The 15,895-nt window shown below is 37.1% G+C and overlaps 1 protein-coding gene across 4 annotated transcripts in view; it reads right to left on the bottom strand.

Annotated features, from left to right (window-relative positions):
- Positions 1-15,895, bottom strand: part of Ash1l (ASH1 like histone lysine methyltransferase) — a 178,231-nt gene that overhangs the window by 113,488 nt on the left and 48,848 nt on the right. For all 4 annotated transcript variants that reach the window (XM_076862155.1, XM_076862156.1, XM_076862153.1 and 1 more), the window contains exon 3: positions 6,089-10,652. In XM_076862155.1, the coding sequence (XP_076718270.1) occupies positions 6,089-10,652 (4,564 nt within the window). The remainder of the gene's footprint in view (positions 1-6,088; positions 10,653-15,895) is intronic.

Consider the following 15,895-nt stretch of genomic DNA (forward strand, 5'->3'; position numbering starts at 1 on the left):
GTAATCCCAGCAGCTAGGGAGGCTGAAACAGGAGGATCAAGAATTCAAAGCACTTAACAACTCAGTGAGACTCTGTCTGGTTCAGTCCCCCAGAGTTCAATACCCAGTACCAAAAAACAAAACAAAACAAAAAACAACAAAAACAACCTCTTCTTCTACCCCAACTACCAGCTCCCTCTAGCCTCTTGGACTGAGGTTCCTACCTTTAGTTTTGCGGATCCTCCCTCTCCATCTCTGCTCTGAGTCTGTTTGATTTTTTGGTTATATAAATAATTGCAATACTCCCGAGAAATGGGAAGAAAAATCAAGTCACATCTACATTCTCTTAGCAGTAATTGTGAAGAAGATGGAGAGATTTCAAAAAATAGCAATTAGTAGAAGAATTTAGAGTTCTGATAAAAATATAGCTGGTCTTTGTCTCTGGTTTCTGGCACAGCTTCAAAAGCGTTAGAATTCTGAGTGACAGGAATGTCTTTTGTTATGCCTTTGAGATGATTTACAGTAAGCCCTAGGATAACTGCAGGATGGGAGCTGGTAGTCAGCCACATGATTATAAGTTTGAAACTTTGGACCAACCTAACTTCTAGGGGGCTAGAAACAGAGCTCAGTCACATAGTGGATTATTTAATCAAAAATGCCTCTCATGAAAACCCAATAAAATTTCCAGAAAACTGAGGTTCAGTGGAACGTCTATCTGGTGAACACAATAATATGCTAAGAGGGTAACATTCCCAGATTCTATAAGGAGAAGGTGTGTGGAAGGTCTTTGTCTCCTACCTCCATCAAATACTGTCTTACGCAGCAGCTCTTCAACTGGTTGCTCCTAATCTGTATCCTTTTTAATAAAACTGTAATCTAAACAGCACTTTCTGTAAATTCCAAAAATTGTTAAGCAAATTATCAAAATTGAAGGGGCTGTAGGAAATCCCAAATCTTTTGAAGACTGGCCAAAATCTGTATGGTTCAGAGACACTGAAATGTATGACTGGCACCTGAAACAAAAGCAGTCTTTGTGATGGACTTTGTTCTTAACTTGTGCAGTCTTTTTACTAATTCCAGGCAGTTAACATCAAGAATAAAAGAATTCAAAGACATCCAACTGATGACAGAGAATTGGTAATAGAACTTCAGTGAGGTCTTAGTATTTTTTTTCATGTTATTTTTTAAAAAAAGAAAAGACAAGTTCTTATTCTTTACATAGATATGTCTGCATGTTTCACTTCCCTGCTATTTCTCTCATTTCCACAGGAATCTGAAACCAGGTTCACATCCATCATTACATCCTGACTTCTGTAAATGCCCTCTTGGATATTTCAGTGTCCATGTAGATATTAACATTCAAATCACCTAATCCATCACCTCATATCACCTTTACCTTCTCCATCCTTTGTAAGGTCCTTCTCAAAGCTCTCAAATTAGGGACTTCAAATTCAATAATTTCTTGCTTAAATAGCTTTGAAAAGGACCAGAAGTAATACATAACAGGAAACTGTGATAACTATGGCAAATGGAAAAAAAGGAGGCACCAGCTAAAGGGGGTCTGCCACATACAAGAAACATGAATTGATTGTTGCTAGATGTTCTAATTTTTTTGACAAGCAAAGTTCTAAATTTTTATGTGAAATGACCAGATTCTGAAATTTTAGTATTTATCTTTTAAATCTGTAGAGATCACCATAAAGACTTATACATAAGCCAGAAGCTATTATTAACCATTTCTTTTACTTATAGAAGTTTCTTATAACTATCCAAGGCTCTTTTTTTCCTCACTCTTTATCTTTTCCCTAGAGAAATAACATCACCCTGACTATACATATATGATTCATATGTATTTATGTGTAGTAAAATAGCTCATGTATCACTGATACACAATAAGCTGCATTATTTTTTAAAATACACAAATGTTATATATACATTTATTTTTCAAAATATACATATGTTTTCCAATACCAAGTTAGCAGCTGAAAAAGAACACACTAAACTAACTAAATGCATAAAGCCATGAAGAAATGAAGTTCTGTTCAAAATGCCTAATCATCCCACATGCTACAAATTTTCCTGCAAGGATTTATCATGTGACTTACCCCAATCTTTGTGCAAAAGAAACAAACAAGGTCAATAAACCAAAACAAGCTATTTCCAGTATCCCTACATTTACCAGCCAATGACATCCTTTTGTGTCTATAATTGAGCAGCTCGAATCCCTCTTTGATGTTGCCTTCTATCAAACTACTTCCATCTTTTCCTCAAAAGTTTATTCCTATGTTTATGTCTTTCTCTATTAAGTGATTATCCTGTAATTTTATTTTTTTTTGTATTTGATACCAGGGATTGAACCCAGATGTGCTCAACCACTGAGTCACATTCCCAGCCCTCCTTATAAAATATTTTATTCAGAGGCAGGGTCTTGCTAAGTTGCTTAGGCTCCTTATGCTGGTTTTAAAGTTATGATTCTCCTTCCTCAGCCTCTACAGTGCTAGGATTACAGGTGTGCACCACTGTACAACTAAAGTGTCTTTTTAACTATTGCTGTTTCTATAATTATTATTTTGCTTGATATTCTGCACAGGTTTTAAAAGTCTGTTCCCAACTATATTTTACCCAGAAGGCCTTTCGTTTTTAGCGAATGATATTGCTAAAAAAAGATTTTCAAAAACTCAGCAATGGGGCTAGGGTTGTGGCTCAATGTGAGCACTTGTCTGGCACGCGTGAGGCCCTGGGTTCAATCCTCAGGTCCTCATAAAAAGACAAATAAAATAAAGGTATTGTGTCCATCTATTTTATATATATATATTTATTTATTTATACACACACACACACATGTATGTATATATAACAAAAAGCTCATAGTGAAATGCTTCAATCTCCCATCCAAACTTTCATAATGAGCCCCATAATTACATATCCAATTGTCTACTCAGTATCTCTACTTTAATCTTTTTTCAGGTACCTCAAACTATATATATTAGAGAGTTGAGGGCATAGCTCAATATTAGAGTGCTTGCCTAGCTTGTGCAAGGCCCTGGATTAAATCCCCAGCACTACAAAACAAAAAACTGTACAACTATATTTATTAGAAAGTAAACATCAGGGGCTGGGGATATAGCTCAATTGGGAGAATGCTTGCCTTGCATGCACAAGGCCCTGGATTCAATCCCCACCACCACGAAATAAAAAAAGAAAGAAAGAAAGAAAAACAGTAAACATCAGCTGTTCCCTAAATCTGCTCATCCTTTAGCCTTCTCTGTCTCAGTGCATGGCATCAATCTCCCAAATGTTCATACAAAAAGTGGTCTACCACTCTAGTCTAACCACCATCATCTTATTTAGATTACTACAATTCCTTTTATCCCCTCCAATTTAGTGTTTATACTGATGTCAGTATGATCATTCAATAATGCAAATCTAAACTCAATACTTCTGTATCTTTTCCCCTTAGTACAAAATTTTATTATATAGTCCAGCTGTTTTCTGTTACATCTTCTACCATTTACTCTTTTATATTCCTTCTCCTACCACAGTGAAGCTTTTTTCCAGTTTATCTAATATTCCCTATCACAGTGAAGCTTTTTTCAGTTTGTCTAACACCTAAGTTCTTTCCTAATTCAGAATCTGCAGACATAATCTAAGCTAGGACTTATTATCCTTCAAGTTCCTTTTTTTTCTTTTAACCGGGAGGTAGGGGGAGTGGGGGGGTGGGGGTTACCGGGGATTGAACTCAGGAGCACTAGACCTCTGAACCACATCCCCATCCCCATTTTATCAGAGACAGGGTCTCACTGAGTTACTCAGGCCTTGCCATTGCCGAGGCTGGTTTTGAATTCACGATCCTCCTGTCTCAGTCAAGTCCCACAATTTTAACCCTCAGGCCATAACTAATAACTCTACATAATTAGATTCTTTTTGCCCTGTCCTTTATTCTCCATCTCTTCATTTTGTTATACTAACTTCAAAGCATCCTATTACATTAACTTCATAGCACGTTCTCAATTATGTCATTATTTGCTTTATTTCCTATTCATCTTCCTTCACTAAGCTAAAAATAAATGAGGTCAGATATCAGGTTTTTAAAAAATTTTTAGTTATACATAGACAATACTTTATTTTATTTATTTATTTTTATGTGGTGCTGAGGATCAAATCCAGGGCTTCATATGTGCTAGATAAGCACCCCACCATTGAACTAAAACTCCAGTTCCAAGATATCAGGTCTTTACTCTCTACTATGTATCAGAGAGTTAAACAGTGCTGTTGTTTTTGGAATAAATGAACAAATGAATGAACAAATGAATGAATAAATGAATGAGTGGAATTCTGTTTACACAGATAAGTGCTATTAATGCTTCAAGTGCAGTTAAGGGTCACTAAAGGAAACCTCCTCTGATTTAGCCCTTCCCCCCATTTTATAATTTCATAGAACTCTGTTCTTTTTTTATATCCTTTAACACAATTTTAATGAAACAATGTGATTCTTTTCTGGATGTTATCCATTACCTCCACTAAAATTCCCACAAAACAACAAACCTTTGTGCTTTAATTCCTATTATGTAACAAGAGCTCAAAAGGAGAATACCTGGTAAATAACAGATGCTCAAAAACTGTCACTGATTACATATTTGTTTTAAAAATTGTCAAATGAACCTCAATTTCTCCACTAAGCAGCTAATAAATAAAGAAAAACAGTTTAAAAACTCCTTGTCTGTTTCCCCCAATTCACAAGATTTTTTTTTTAACTGACACAATATGTTTATTTTATTTATTTATTTTTATGTAGTGCTGAGCATCAAAACCAGTGCCTCACATGTGCAAGGCAAATGTTCTACCACTGGGTCAAAACACCAGCCCCACAAGATTATTATCTTTTAGAGAAATAATTGCAACACTTGTATGCTTGCTACATACAAATCAATGTACAAGCACTAAAATATCATTTACTTCTTAAAATATCTCTACTAATTCCATTATACAGGAGAGGGTACTGAGGCTAAGAAAGTCTTAAAGAGAATCTAATGAAATCTATGGATTTTCTCTAGAAAAATATAAATGAACATACAACTTTTTTCCAGGTTTGTACAGTTTCTTTTCTTTTTTAAGGGATGCTCTTTTTTTGTAATCATACACAGTAATATTTATTTATTTGTTTGTTTGTTTATTTATTTATTTATTTATATGTGGTGCTGAGGATGGAACCCGGGGCCTTGCACATGCGAGGCAAGTGCTCTACCGCTGAGTCATAACTCCAGCCCCGGTTTCTACAGTTTCTAGAGTTAATTTACAAGCCTTCAGAGTTGAGATCTGTGATAAATAATTTCTAACTTAGCTACGTGTTTTTGAATGGACAATGTTCTTTCTTGTTTTCTTTTTTAATTCTCAAGACATTTCTAGAGGATATGATTATACTATCTAGATCTATACCATTTCTTTTATATCTAATGGAAACTGCTTTTATGAAGAGGTATTCTGCAAATAAAATCCCTGTAAATACTGAGTTAAATTCTACAAGGCTGAAAATATTCAGGTCTTACATTTTTTAAAGACACGTTATACAAGGTTAATAACATATTCTTCCTATAACAAAAAGCATTTATAATTGCTTTAAAAATCCTACACTCTATTAACAGGTATCTCTCAGCTATTTCTTTGTTTTTTTAATATTTATTTTTCAGGTGTAGATGGACACAACACAATGCCTTCATTTTTATGTGGTGCTGAGGATCCCGCCCGTGCTAGGCGAGCGCTCTACTGCTTAGCCACAATCCCAGCCCCTCTCAACTATTTCTTAACAAATGGTATTGTGTACAGCCGTTTTGCAGGAGAAAGGTAAATAATTTTTTTTTCCTGGTTTCCAAAAGTTGTGTAAAAAAATTTTTTTTGACAAAGATACCTCAGTTCAAGATTCAAAATTAATGCAAAGACATTTCTTATTTCTTTCATCTAAGAAACATGAGAACTTTGAAAAGATTTCAAAATACATTTATAAAAAAGGTAATTTAAAAAAAGATTAAAAGTTCAACTACATGATATCAGGCAACCAATGGGGAAAAAATTTATACTGAAACAAAAATAAAACAAGAAATAACCCTCTTACCTGTCAAGGTCTGTATAGCCCTTTCACTGGAAGGCAGTGGCTCCTTTCTGTGAGGTCGATTTAGTGAAGTGTCCTGTGCAGAAAAGAGTCCAGGACTGTCAGTTAATTTCTTCCGGCCACTGGAGTTAGGGTTTGAAACTCTGCAGCTGCCTATTGCACTTGTGAAAAGATTTGTATGTTCATCACCGCTGGCTGGCTCAGAGTTGGGAGTGAATCCTCCAAGGGATAGACTTGGAGAACTTTCTGAACAGTCAATTTGTAAAGGTGTCTGCAATCCCAAGGCTAAAGAACTAGACTCTGAAGGCTCTCGGTGGACCCACTGTTCTTCTCTGTTCATTAAGCTCTTTGAAGGAGAGAGATGAGGACAGGACATGTGACACCGGTGCTTTTCCTTATGCTTATATCGCTCTCCAACAGTATCCTTTCCAAATCGATAGCGTTTCAAAGATTCCAGGACAGATCTGGAAGAGCCAGTGTCCATGGAAACTTGGGGTTGTTCAGAAGAACGGTGTTCTCTATGTTTGTGACGGTGCCTGTGTTTGTGCTCAACCATCCAACCATAGGCCATCTCAGGAGGTACGCTGGGGTAGGTACTCATGGATAGGAGAGGAGTCCTGCTGGTTGTAAGAAAGGCCTCCTGTCTAAGTAGTTTATGCTTTTTCTTATGGTATTTAGTGGGATTGAGAAGTAAATGACCAGCATGCATATAGGAAGGAGGTGGAAGTGGAGTGGTGAAAGAAGGAGATGGAGGAGGTGGATAAAGAGTGGGAGGATACCTTCCATAGTAACCTAATCCTATGGGAGCAGCTGAAAGGGGTGAAGGAGAATAAGGCATGCCATAAGAGGGATAGAATCCAGTACTAGAAAGAGGAAAACTAAGGCTATGCATAAAAGGCATTTCAGCCATTGCCTCCCTCATCTTAGGGGGCCTCCCTCTTTTCTTTTTTAAGTCAGGTTTTCGAATGTAGTGCAAAGGATCTAAGGGAAACGAAGGATGTGTATAGAAACTATTAAAGTTGATTCGAAAAATAGTTGGCAAAAGATCTCGGGGGATAAAATGATGACTTCGATGGGTGATCCGAATTTCACTTAGACGACTTATTAGTTCCTCCAGCTCTGCAATGAAGTCTGGATCCTGTCTATTTCGGAGTTGGGGATATTTCTTTTTCCGTTTCCGTTTCTGTCTTTTCATCTTGTCATAGCTGAGGTAATCATGACTCCTGCGCTTACATTTGTGTTTATGTTTTTCTTTAAGACTGCTAAGGACTGTAGAGGTTTCAGGGGGAATCAGAGAAACATGCTCAAAAGAATGCCTTCTCTTTTTTTGTCCACAAAATTTCTCTGCCCTGTCGGATGTGCTGTTATTATCTGTTCCAATTCCACTATCACTGGGAATGGTCTCATCACTATGAGACTCACTAATTGGGGAAGGAGTAGCTTCTTTCAGAGATGTGAGTTCACTCAAGTGTGAAGGAGAATTTGGCAACAAAGTAGGAGGAGATAACCGCCTCCTCCCCTTTGAAGCCTTTTTCATTGCAAGAGTCTGAATCATATTACCCTGTCTAGAGTGCAAATGCAAATATGGCACTGAACTGGGTTCAACAAATCCTGCATCACTACTAACAGGGCTTTGACCTCCACTAGTACCAGAAGACTGAGAGCAAATAGGTGATGGAAGAATCTCAGAACTACTAGCAGATGAAGGCAGTAAAGGGGGAAGGATCTGTCCTAATGCTGAACCAGCTGCCTGTTGAGCGGTTTGCTCAAGGACCGCAAGGCTGGTAGGGCTACCAGAAAGAATGCCATTTAAGACAGTTTTTGGTTTGCGTCCCCTTCTCTTTCCTATGTAAATGGTTCCTTTCTTGCTGACATTTATTTGTTGGCCCAATTTAGAGCCAAATGTGGCAGCAAGACTTGATACTGTATTATGAAGTTTGGATTGCACTTTCCCTTTATTACTTGATTCTACAGAACTTGAAAGAATCTGATTCAACAGCTTCTTTCTCTTTAAAGTCTTCATTTTATTTATTTTGCGGATAATTGTCTTCATTAATTGTCCATTGTTTCTTTTGGTAATTTTTTTATCTGGTTCCATCTCAAGGTCACTCATACTACAGACACTTGGCCTGTGACTGTCATCTAAGTCATCTGGATCCGGAAGCTGATCCTCACTCTCAAAGAAATCACTGCTACTTCTATGGTTTTCACTTTCAGATTCTAGCTTGCTTGGACTTTCTGTAGCAACAAATGGAGCCACTGATAGTACAGGTGGCTTCATTTTGACTGGTGACCTCATTTGCCTCTTAGGTCTACCTCTCTTTTTTGGAAAAGGTGATACAGAGAGACTTTGTTTGAAGGAAGGAATTTCAATTTCTGGCTGTAAAATTGGGGGTTCTTGTTCTTCTTTAGATTGTAAAGAAAAAACTTTAGAGGCAGGGATTTTTAAAGTCCTTTTAGGTGGACCTTCTAGTTGAGGCATCTCCTTAGATTTAGGCCTTCCTCTTTTGGGCTTATAAATATCAGACAAAAGGTCACTAGAGACACACATACTGGAGGATAGTTTGTGAGTAGCAAATGACTTATGAGATGGTTTATCACTATCAGTTAAGAGAGCAAGAGACGAAGTTGTGGATTTGCTCAACTTTGGCAATCGGCATTTAAGGAAGTCATGATCTACAAATGAAGATGATCCAATGTTTTTCATAAACTTGGCCGGCTCAGAATTACTATTTGATAGTGAACTACATGAAACATTTTTAAAAAGCTCTGATCTTTCTAATTCTAGCCCTTTTGGAGACCGGCATGTGCTTCTTGCCACCACTTTAGTCCACCGAGGTTTTCTTCCTTTTCTTTTTTTTAATGGTTTGGACTGCAAACTAGTGCTTAGGCTTTCAGCAACTTGGCAGTGTTTGTCTGATGCAGATACTGCACCTAGTTTTAGAAAAGGTTTGTTACTAAATAAACTAGTGAAGTTAACAACTGAAGGAGTAATTGTATGAATACTGGATTCAGAAGTCAAACTTGGTTTTTTTCCCAAGGAAGAGCTTATTCTTGGAATATCTATATGTGTAGTTTTTGAATCATTTAGCTCTTTATCAACCCCTTTAGACTCAATACTTATGCTATGACCCATTGACCTATGACCAATATTCAAGTGGGTATTTTCAGAAGTAAACTGGTTTTTTCCAACAGATTCAGAAATTTCTTCCATTAGTTCTGTGGTAGGACTTAAAAGTAACGGATTTGGAGCCAACTGTGAAGAATTTTCAGGGGGACTTCTGGTTAAAGGATTAATAGATACAGTAGGTGATGGGGAAGGGAGATTGCTTTCTCCTACTGCACTAAAAGGGGATTTAGCTGTAGATGCATCAGAAGCTCCTCCCAATTGAAAGTCTGGAGAAGTGCAATATACGGGAGGTTGCTTTTCATGCTTTGAGGTTTCAAAAGATCCCCTTTCACTGGATGAGAAACTGTCTTGCTGAATGCATGTTCCTTCATTAAACATTTCTTTCTCCAAATTAATGATTTCTTTTCGGACTGAGAACTTTTCCAATATGCTTTCTTTACTCTGCCTTATAATATTCTTTTCAAAAGTTTTGCTGGTGGCACTGTCTTTCAGGGATTCAGAAAGTTCTTGATTTTCATGATTACTGATGTTTGTACTACAAGAAGCCTTAAGTGGTTCCTGAGTGGGGAGCAGTGCTTCGGCTTTAAGGTTTATGGCATCTTTGCCGACCAGTCCTGCCATAGGACAACTCACTAGTTTTTTACCAATGTCCTTATTAACCAATCCCATTGTAGAACTTGCTACAATCTTCTTTGCACAGTCCTTGGTGACTAGGCCAACAGTAGAACCTAATTTCTTTCCCAAGTCTTTATTAACCAGTCCAACCACAGTGCCAAGTCCTAACTTCTTGCCAGACTCCTTATTCACTAAACCTGGAACAATACCAATTCCTAGCTTCTTTCCTGAATCCTTGCTCAGCAGTCCTACTGTAGTGATAGTTCCTGGTTTTTTGCCTAAATCTTTATTAATGAATACCGCCGTAGTGCCAGCTCCCAATTTTTTCATAGAGTCCTTGTTGACCAATCCTACTGCTGCATTAAACACTGGCTTTTTCCCAGGATCTTTGGTTACTAATCCAACTGCTGTGCTGATAGTTGGTTTTTTAATTAAATCCTTATGTATTATTCCAGCTACGGAGCCTATGCCAGCTTTCCTGATCAAATCCTTGCTAACCAATCCTGTTGTTGTGCCAGTTCCTAACTTCTTCGGTTTTGTCTTGGAAGACTTGGAAGGAGGACAAGTAGCAATAAGCTGGGCCAACTTTTCTGTTACACTAGTTCCTCCATTAAGTAATGCTCTGTCCTTTAATTCAGGATCACGGCTACCAACAAGAGAAGATGGTGTTCCATTAATGTAATCTGCCATTTCTGAGTGTACTGGAGAAAGCTTCTTAGACAAAGGATTGCTTTCTCCCTGTGAATGAAGATGGATACTTTCTTCAGACTGACATTCAATGGCTGCAACATCACCTGTTTTCTTGTACAACTTTGAAGGGTCCTAAAATTTGAACAAGAAAAAGGTTTCAGAGAGTAAACCTTTAACCATTCAACTTTGCAGTATAATCCAACAAATGTCACATAACAGCTACTACAGATAACAGAGCTTTAAAAAAACCCTGTGCTACACTAAATGTCATAATACATTAATTTATCTGTTGCTATATCAAAAACCATCAAAATATGTTTGTTGACCTTACATCATATAAATCTATACATCACAGAATCTTTAGAAGTATCTCTATGATATTCTTTGACATTGTTTTAAACAGAAAATTAGTAGTTTCTACTTTCACTTTACTTTTGATTGATTACACATTAAGCATATGAATGTACTGTTTGTGAAAAGACAAATATTTCTAGCTAAGGCCCTCTTTTTCTATCTTTCTTTCTTTTTTTGATTGTAGATGAACACAACACCTTTACTTTTATGTGATGCTGAGGATCAAGCCCAGTGCCTCACATGTGCTGGGCAAGCATCCAACCACTGAGCCACTATCCCAGGCCATAGCCAAGGTCTTCTTTCAAAATAATAGTTCACTGACTAACTCCTTCGTTGACTTCAATGACGCCAAACCAAAATGGGGCAATCCTGACCTATTTCTACTCCTTTAACTCATTCTAAATTATAGTCCTGAAGAGAGCAGATAAAAGCTCTCTTAATGTGGGAAAACTAGAAAAAACAATTTTAAAATTCTTATTTTCGGCAGAATATGTTTTGAGATTAAATCTTACACTAGAAGCCATTTATCCTAAGTAAGTTATTGTATACTGCAATCTAATTCATGAGTCCTCACTATGTACTTTAGAAATAAATTCACTACTATGCTAAGCGAAGCTAGCCAATCCTTGAAAAACAAATGCCAAATGTCTTCCTTGATATAAAGAGAGCAACTAAGAACAGAACAGGGAGGAAGAGCATGAGGAAAATATTAACATTAAACAGAGACAAGTGGGGGGAGAGAAAGGGAGAGAGAAGGGAAATCATATGGAAATGGTAGGAGACCCTCAATGTTACACAAAATTACATATAAGAGGTTGTGAGGGAAAGGGGGGGGAGGGAAACAAGGGAGAGAATTGAACAACAGTAGATGAGGCAGAGAGGGAAGATGGGAGGGGAGGAGAGGGGGGATAGTAGGGGATTGGAAAGGTAGCAGAATACAACAGTCACTAATATGCCATTATGGAAAAATGAGAATGTGTAACCGATGTGATTCTGCAATTTGTATTTGGGGTAAAAATGGGAGTTCATAACTCACTTGAGTCAAATGTATGAAAGATGATATGTCATGAGCTTTGTAATGTTTTGAACAACCAAAAAAAAAAAAATTCACTACTTCACACAATAGTCTATTTTACTTTGGGACAACCAATAATAAATAGTTATCTCTAAATATAAAATAATTGTGAAAAACCTGAAGAAATGTAAAGATATGTGGCATTTGTGGCTAGGAAGACATAAAGATAACAAGTTTGCCAAAGCAAATTTGGTACCAGAATGAAGACAGGTGATTAACTAGTGAGTCACATCCCTATATTTATTTTTTATTTTGAGACAAGGTCTTGCTAAATTGCTTAGAAACCTAGCTGTTGGGATTACAGGTGTGTGCCACTATGCCTGGCTATATATTTTGTTTTTATCTGTGCTAGGAATCAAAACCCAGGGCCTTATGTCAAGTAAGCCTTCTACCATTAATCTATATGTCCAGTTCAAAACTTACAAAGAAAAAGATCCCAAAACACATCAAACTGTATCAGAAATTACATAATAATATGGGAAATTATTTTTATTACTTTAAAGCATGATATTTAGATTACATCCGGAGTGTCAGAGTTGTATTGTAGCTCAGTGGTAATCAATCTTGCCTAGCAGGTATAAGGCACTAAGTTTGCTCCTCAGCAAAACATAAAAATATTTATAAATAATAAAATAAACAGTAAAGGTATTAAAAAAAGAGATTACATTTGAAATTCAAGCTTGCCATAAGTTTTGGGGGCTGGGATGTAGGTTGGTTGATTGCTTGCTTGCCTTGTTAGTGAACAAGACCCTCAGTTTGATCTCCAGCACTGGGGTTGGGCAGGGGAGTATTTCCCTCAGAGTAAACATAAAGTGAAATACACTTTGTTATTTTTCTGTAATTTTCAAGATTCACTTTCTCAAATAACAGAATAAGTCTAATAATTTTTCTTCCCAATAGCATTTCAAATATTTAAATTCAGTCAGGATATTTAATCTTTTGCTTCAGTTATACTTCTTTCTAGTCCATTTCTAATTAGGACATTTCAATTTGTAAATATTCCTCTTTCCATGTGGCACCTATATTGAAGCACAATATACTCAATATTTGACAGACACAGAATAAAGAAAAGAGTCTCTTCTTCTGGAGTGGACCCTAACATTTGGCCAAGAAGAAACTCGAGGGGGGCCAACCTCATATTCATATTCTTTCCCCTTCCCTACCCCGCCCCAGCCACACACACTTTTTAGAGAGACAGGATCTTCCTATATGCCCAGGATGGTCTTAATCTCCTGGACTCAAGTATACTCTCCATTCTGAGCCTCCCAAGTAGCTGGAAGAGATTTGCTGAGGATCAAACCCAGGGCCTCACATGCTAAGCAAGCACTCTATCACTGAGCTATAGCCACAGCACTGGAAGAGATCCTTAAAAATGTCTTCCATTAGCTTCCCATTTTATCATATAAAGAATCCCTTTCTTCCATGTTTATTTTTTAAACATTAAAAGACTTCATTGTTTTAAATATTTAAAAGTATTTTTAGGTAGAGAGAGAAGGGGGGGAGGGGGGATAGTAGAGCATAGGAAAGGCAGCAGAATACAACAGACACTAGTATGGCAATATGTAAATCAATAGATGTGCAACTGATGTGATTCTGCAATCTGTATACAGGGTAAAAATGGGAGTTCATATCCCACTTGAATCAAAGTGTGAAATATGATATATCAAGAACTATGTAATGTTTTGAACAACCAACAATAAAAATTAATTAAAAAAAAGTATTTTTATACTCCAAAATTATGGCACTTTCAATTTTAAGTTACCCTTTAAACAAACTATAAGTATATGCATTACATGAATAAAGGTCACATGCAACATTGAACTAAAAGAAGCTAGAACACTGGAGTGCATATGATATAACTCCATTAATATGAAGTTCACAAATACACCTAACAATTTATGATAGTAAAAGTCAAGCCAGGTGTGATGGTGATGTCTATAAAACCCAGCTACTGGGGCTGGGGATGTGGCTCAAGCGGTAGCACGCCCGCCTGCCATGCGTGCGGCCCGGGTTCAATCCTCGGCACCACATACAAACAAAGATGTTGTGTCCGCCGAAAACTGAAAAATAAATATTAATATTAAAAAAAAAACCCAGCTACTTGGTAAGTTGAGGGGAGGATTGCCTGTCTGGCTTATTTAGCAAGACTTGATTCAATAAAAAACAAAACCTGCTAGGGATGTAGCTCAGTCACTGGAGGTCCTTGGGCTAGAACCCCAATAATGAGAAGAAGGGTTGGGGGAGCAAATAAAAAAAAAAAAGTTAAGAAAAGGATTACCTTTGATATGGATGGTAATGAGACAAAAACCAGGGAGACCATGGGTGGATGTTGGTAATGTTCTATTTCTTAAATTGAATGCTGGTTATACAGGCATGGTGGCACACACCTGTAATCCCAGCAGCTTGGAGGCTGAGGCAGGAGGATCAGGAATTCAAAGCCAGCCTCAGTAACTTAGCAAGGCCCTAATCAACTTAGTGAGACTCTGTCTCTAAATAAAAATACATAAAAAATGGCTAGGGATGTGGCTCAGTTGTTAAGCTCCAGTGGGTTCAATCCCCAGTACAAAAAAAAAAAAAAAAATCAATGCTGATTGTGACTGGAAACTGGGACTATAAAACTTCACAGAGTTGTCACACTTTGGATTTGCACACCTTTCTATGTAAATATCATACTTCAATAATAAAACATTATTTAAAATTTGTCTGTTCAGAAAATAGAAACATCCATTTCCCTTAATCAGTTAAAGAATCTGCTCAAATCTGATTGTTTGCTTCTGCCAGAAATAAATTATCTCTGATAAATTAACTGAGTACAGAGTACTCAGAACTGAGTACATAGTACTCAGAACTGAGTACATTGTAAACCAGGTAGAGTAGCACATTGGAAGCCCTGGGTTAAATTCCCAGTACCACACACACACACACACACACACACACACACACACACTCAAAAGGAAAAAATTAAAACACACAAACATAAGTGCAGCCTAAAATGGCTAGTATCTCCTTATGATTAAAGGGGTTAAAGACATACAGAGATGAATAATTTGGGGTTGGTTTTAAAAATCATTTGATAAAAATCCTGACATTGGATAAACTGAATAAATAAGACAATGTTATTAAGATTTTTGAAAACTAGGGCTGGGGATGTGGCTCAAGCGGTAGCGCGCTCGCCTGGCTTGCGTGCGGCTCAGGTTCGATCCTCAGCACCACATACAAACAAAGATGTTGTGTCCGCCGAAAACTAAAAAATAAATAATAAAAAAAAAAGATTTTTGAAAACTATATTTGGTACTGGTAATTTTTTTCTTCTTACATTTATAAGGACGATTTTTTGTGGGGGGAGGGTACCAGGGATTGAACTCGGGGCACTCAACCACTGCACCACAACCCTAGCCCTATTTTGTAGTTTATTAGAGATAGGGTCTCACTGAATTGCTTAGCACCTCACTTAATTGCTGAGACTAGCTTTGAACTTTTGATCCTGCTGCCTCAGCCTCCTGATCTGCTGAGATTATAGGCATGCATCATCATGCCTGGCTTTTTTTTTTAAAAATATTTTATTTTGGGGCTGGGGATATACCTCAGTTTGTAGAGTGTCTACCTCACATGCACAAAGTCCTGGGTTCAATCCCCAGCAACACCAAAAAAAAAAAAAAAAAAAAAAAAAAAAACCCACCAAAATTTAGTTGCAGGTGGACACAATATCTTTATTTTTCTAAGGATAGAAGCCAGGGCCTCACGCATGCTAGGTGAGCACTCTACTGCTGAACACTTTTAAAGGAAAACTGTTAATAAGAGCTATCATTTTAAGAGAGTATATTATGTATTAGGCATCAAGAAAGATTCTGCATTAAAATATCCCATTAGGTATATAAATTTTTTCAATAGGAAAATAAGTTCTGTGGATTGTACCAGTGTAAATTTTCTAATTTTGATACTGTTC

Source organism: Callospermophilus lateralis, chromosome 7 (assembly GCF_048772815.1).
Source record: "Callospermophilus lateralis isolate mCalLat2 chromosome 7, mCalLat2.hap1, whole genome shotgun sequence".
In the NCBI taxonomy this organism is placed as follows: Eukaryota; Metazoa; Chordata; class Mammalia; order Rodentia; family Sciuridae; genus Callospermophilus; species Callospermophilus lateralis.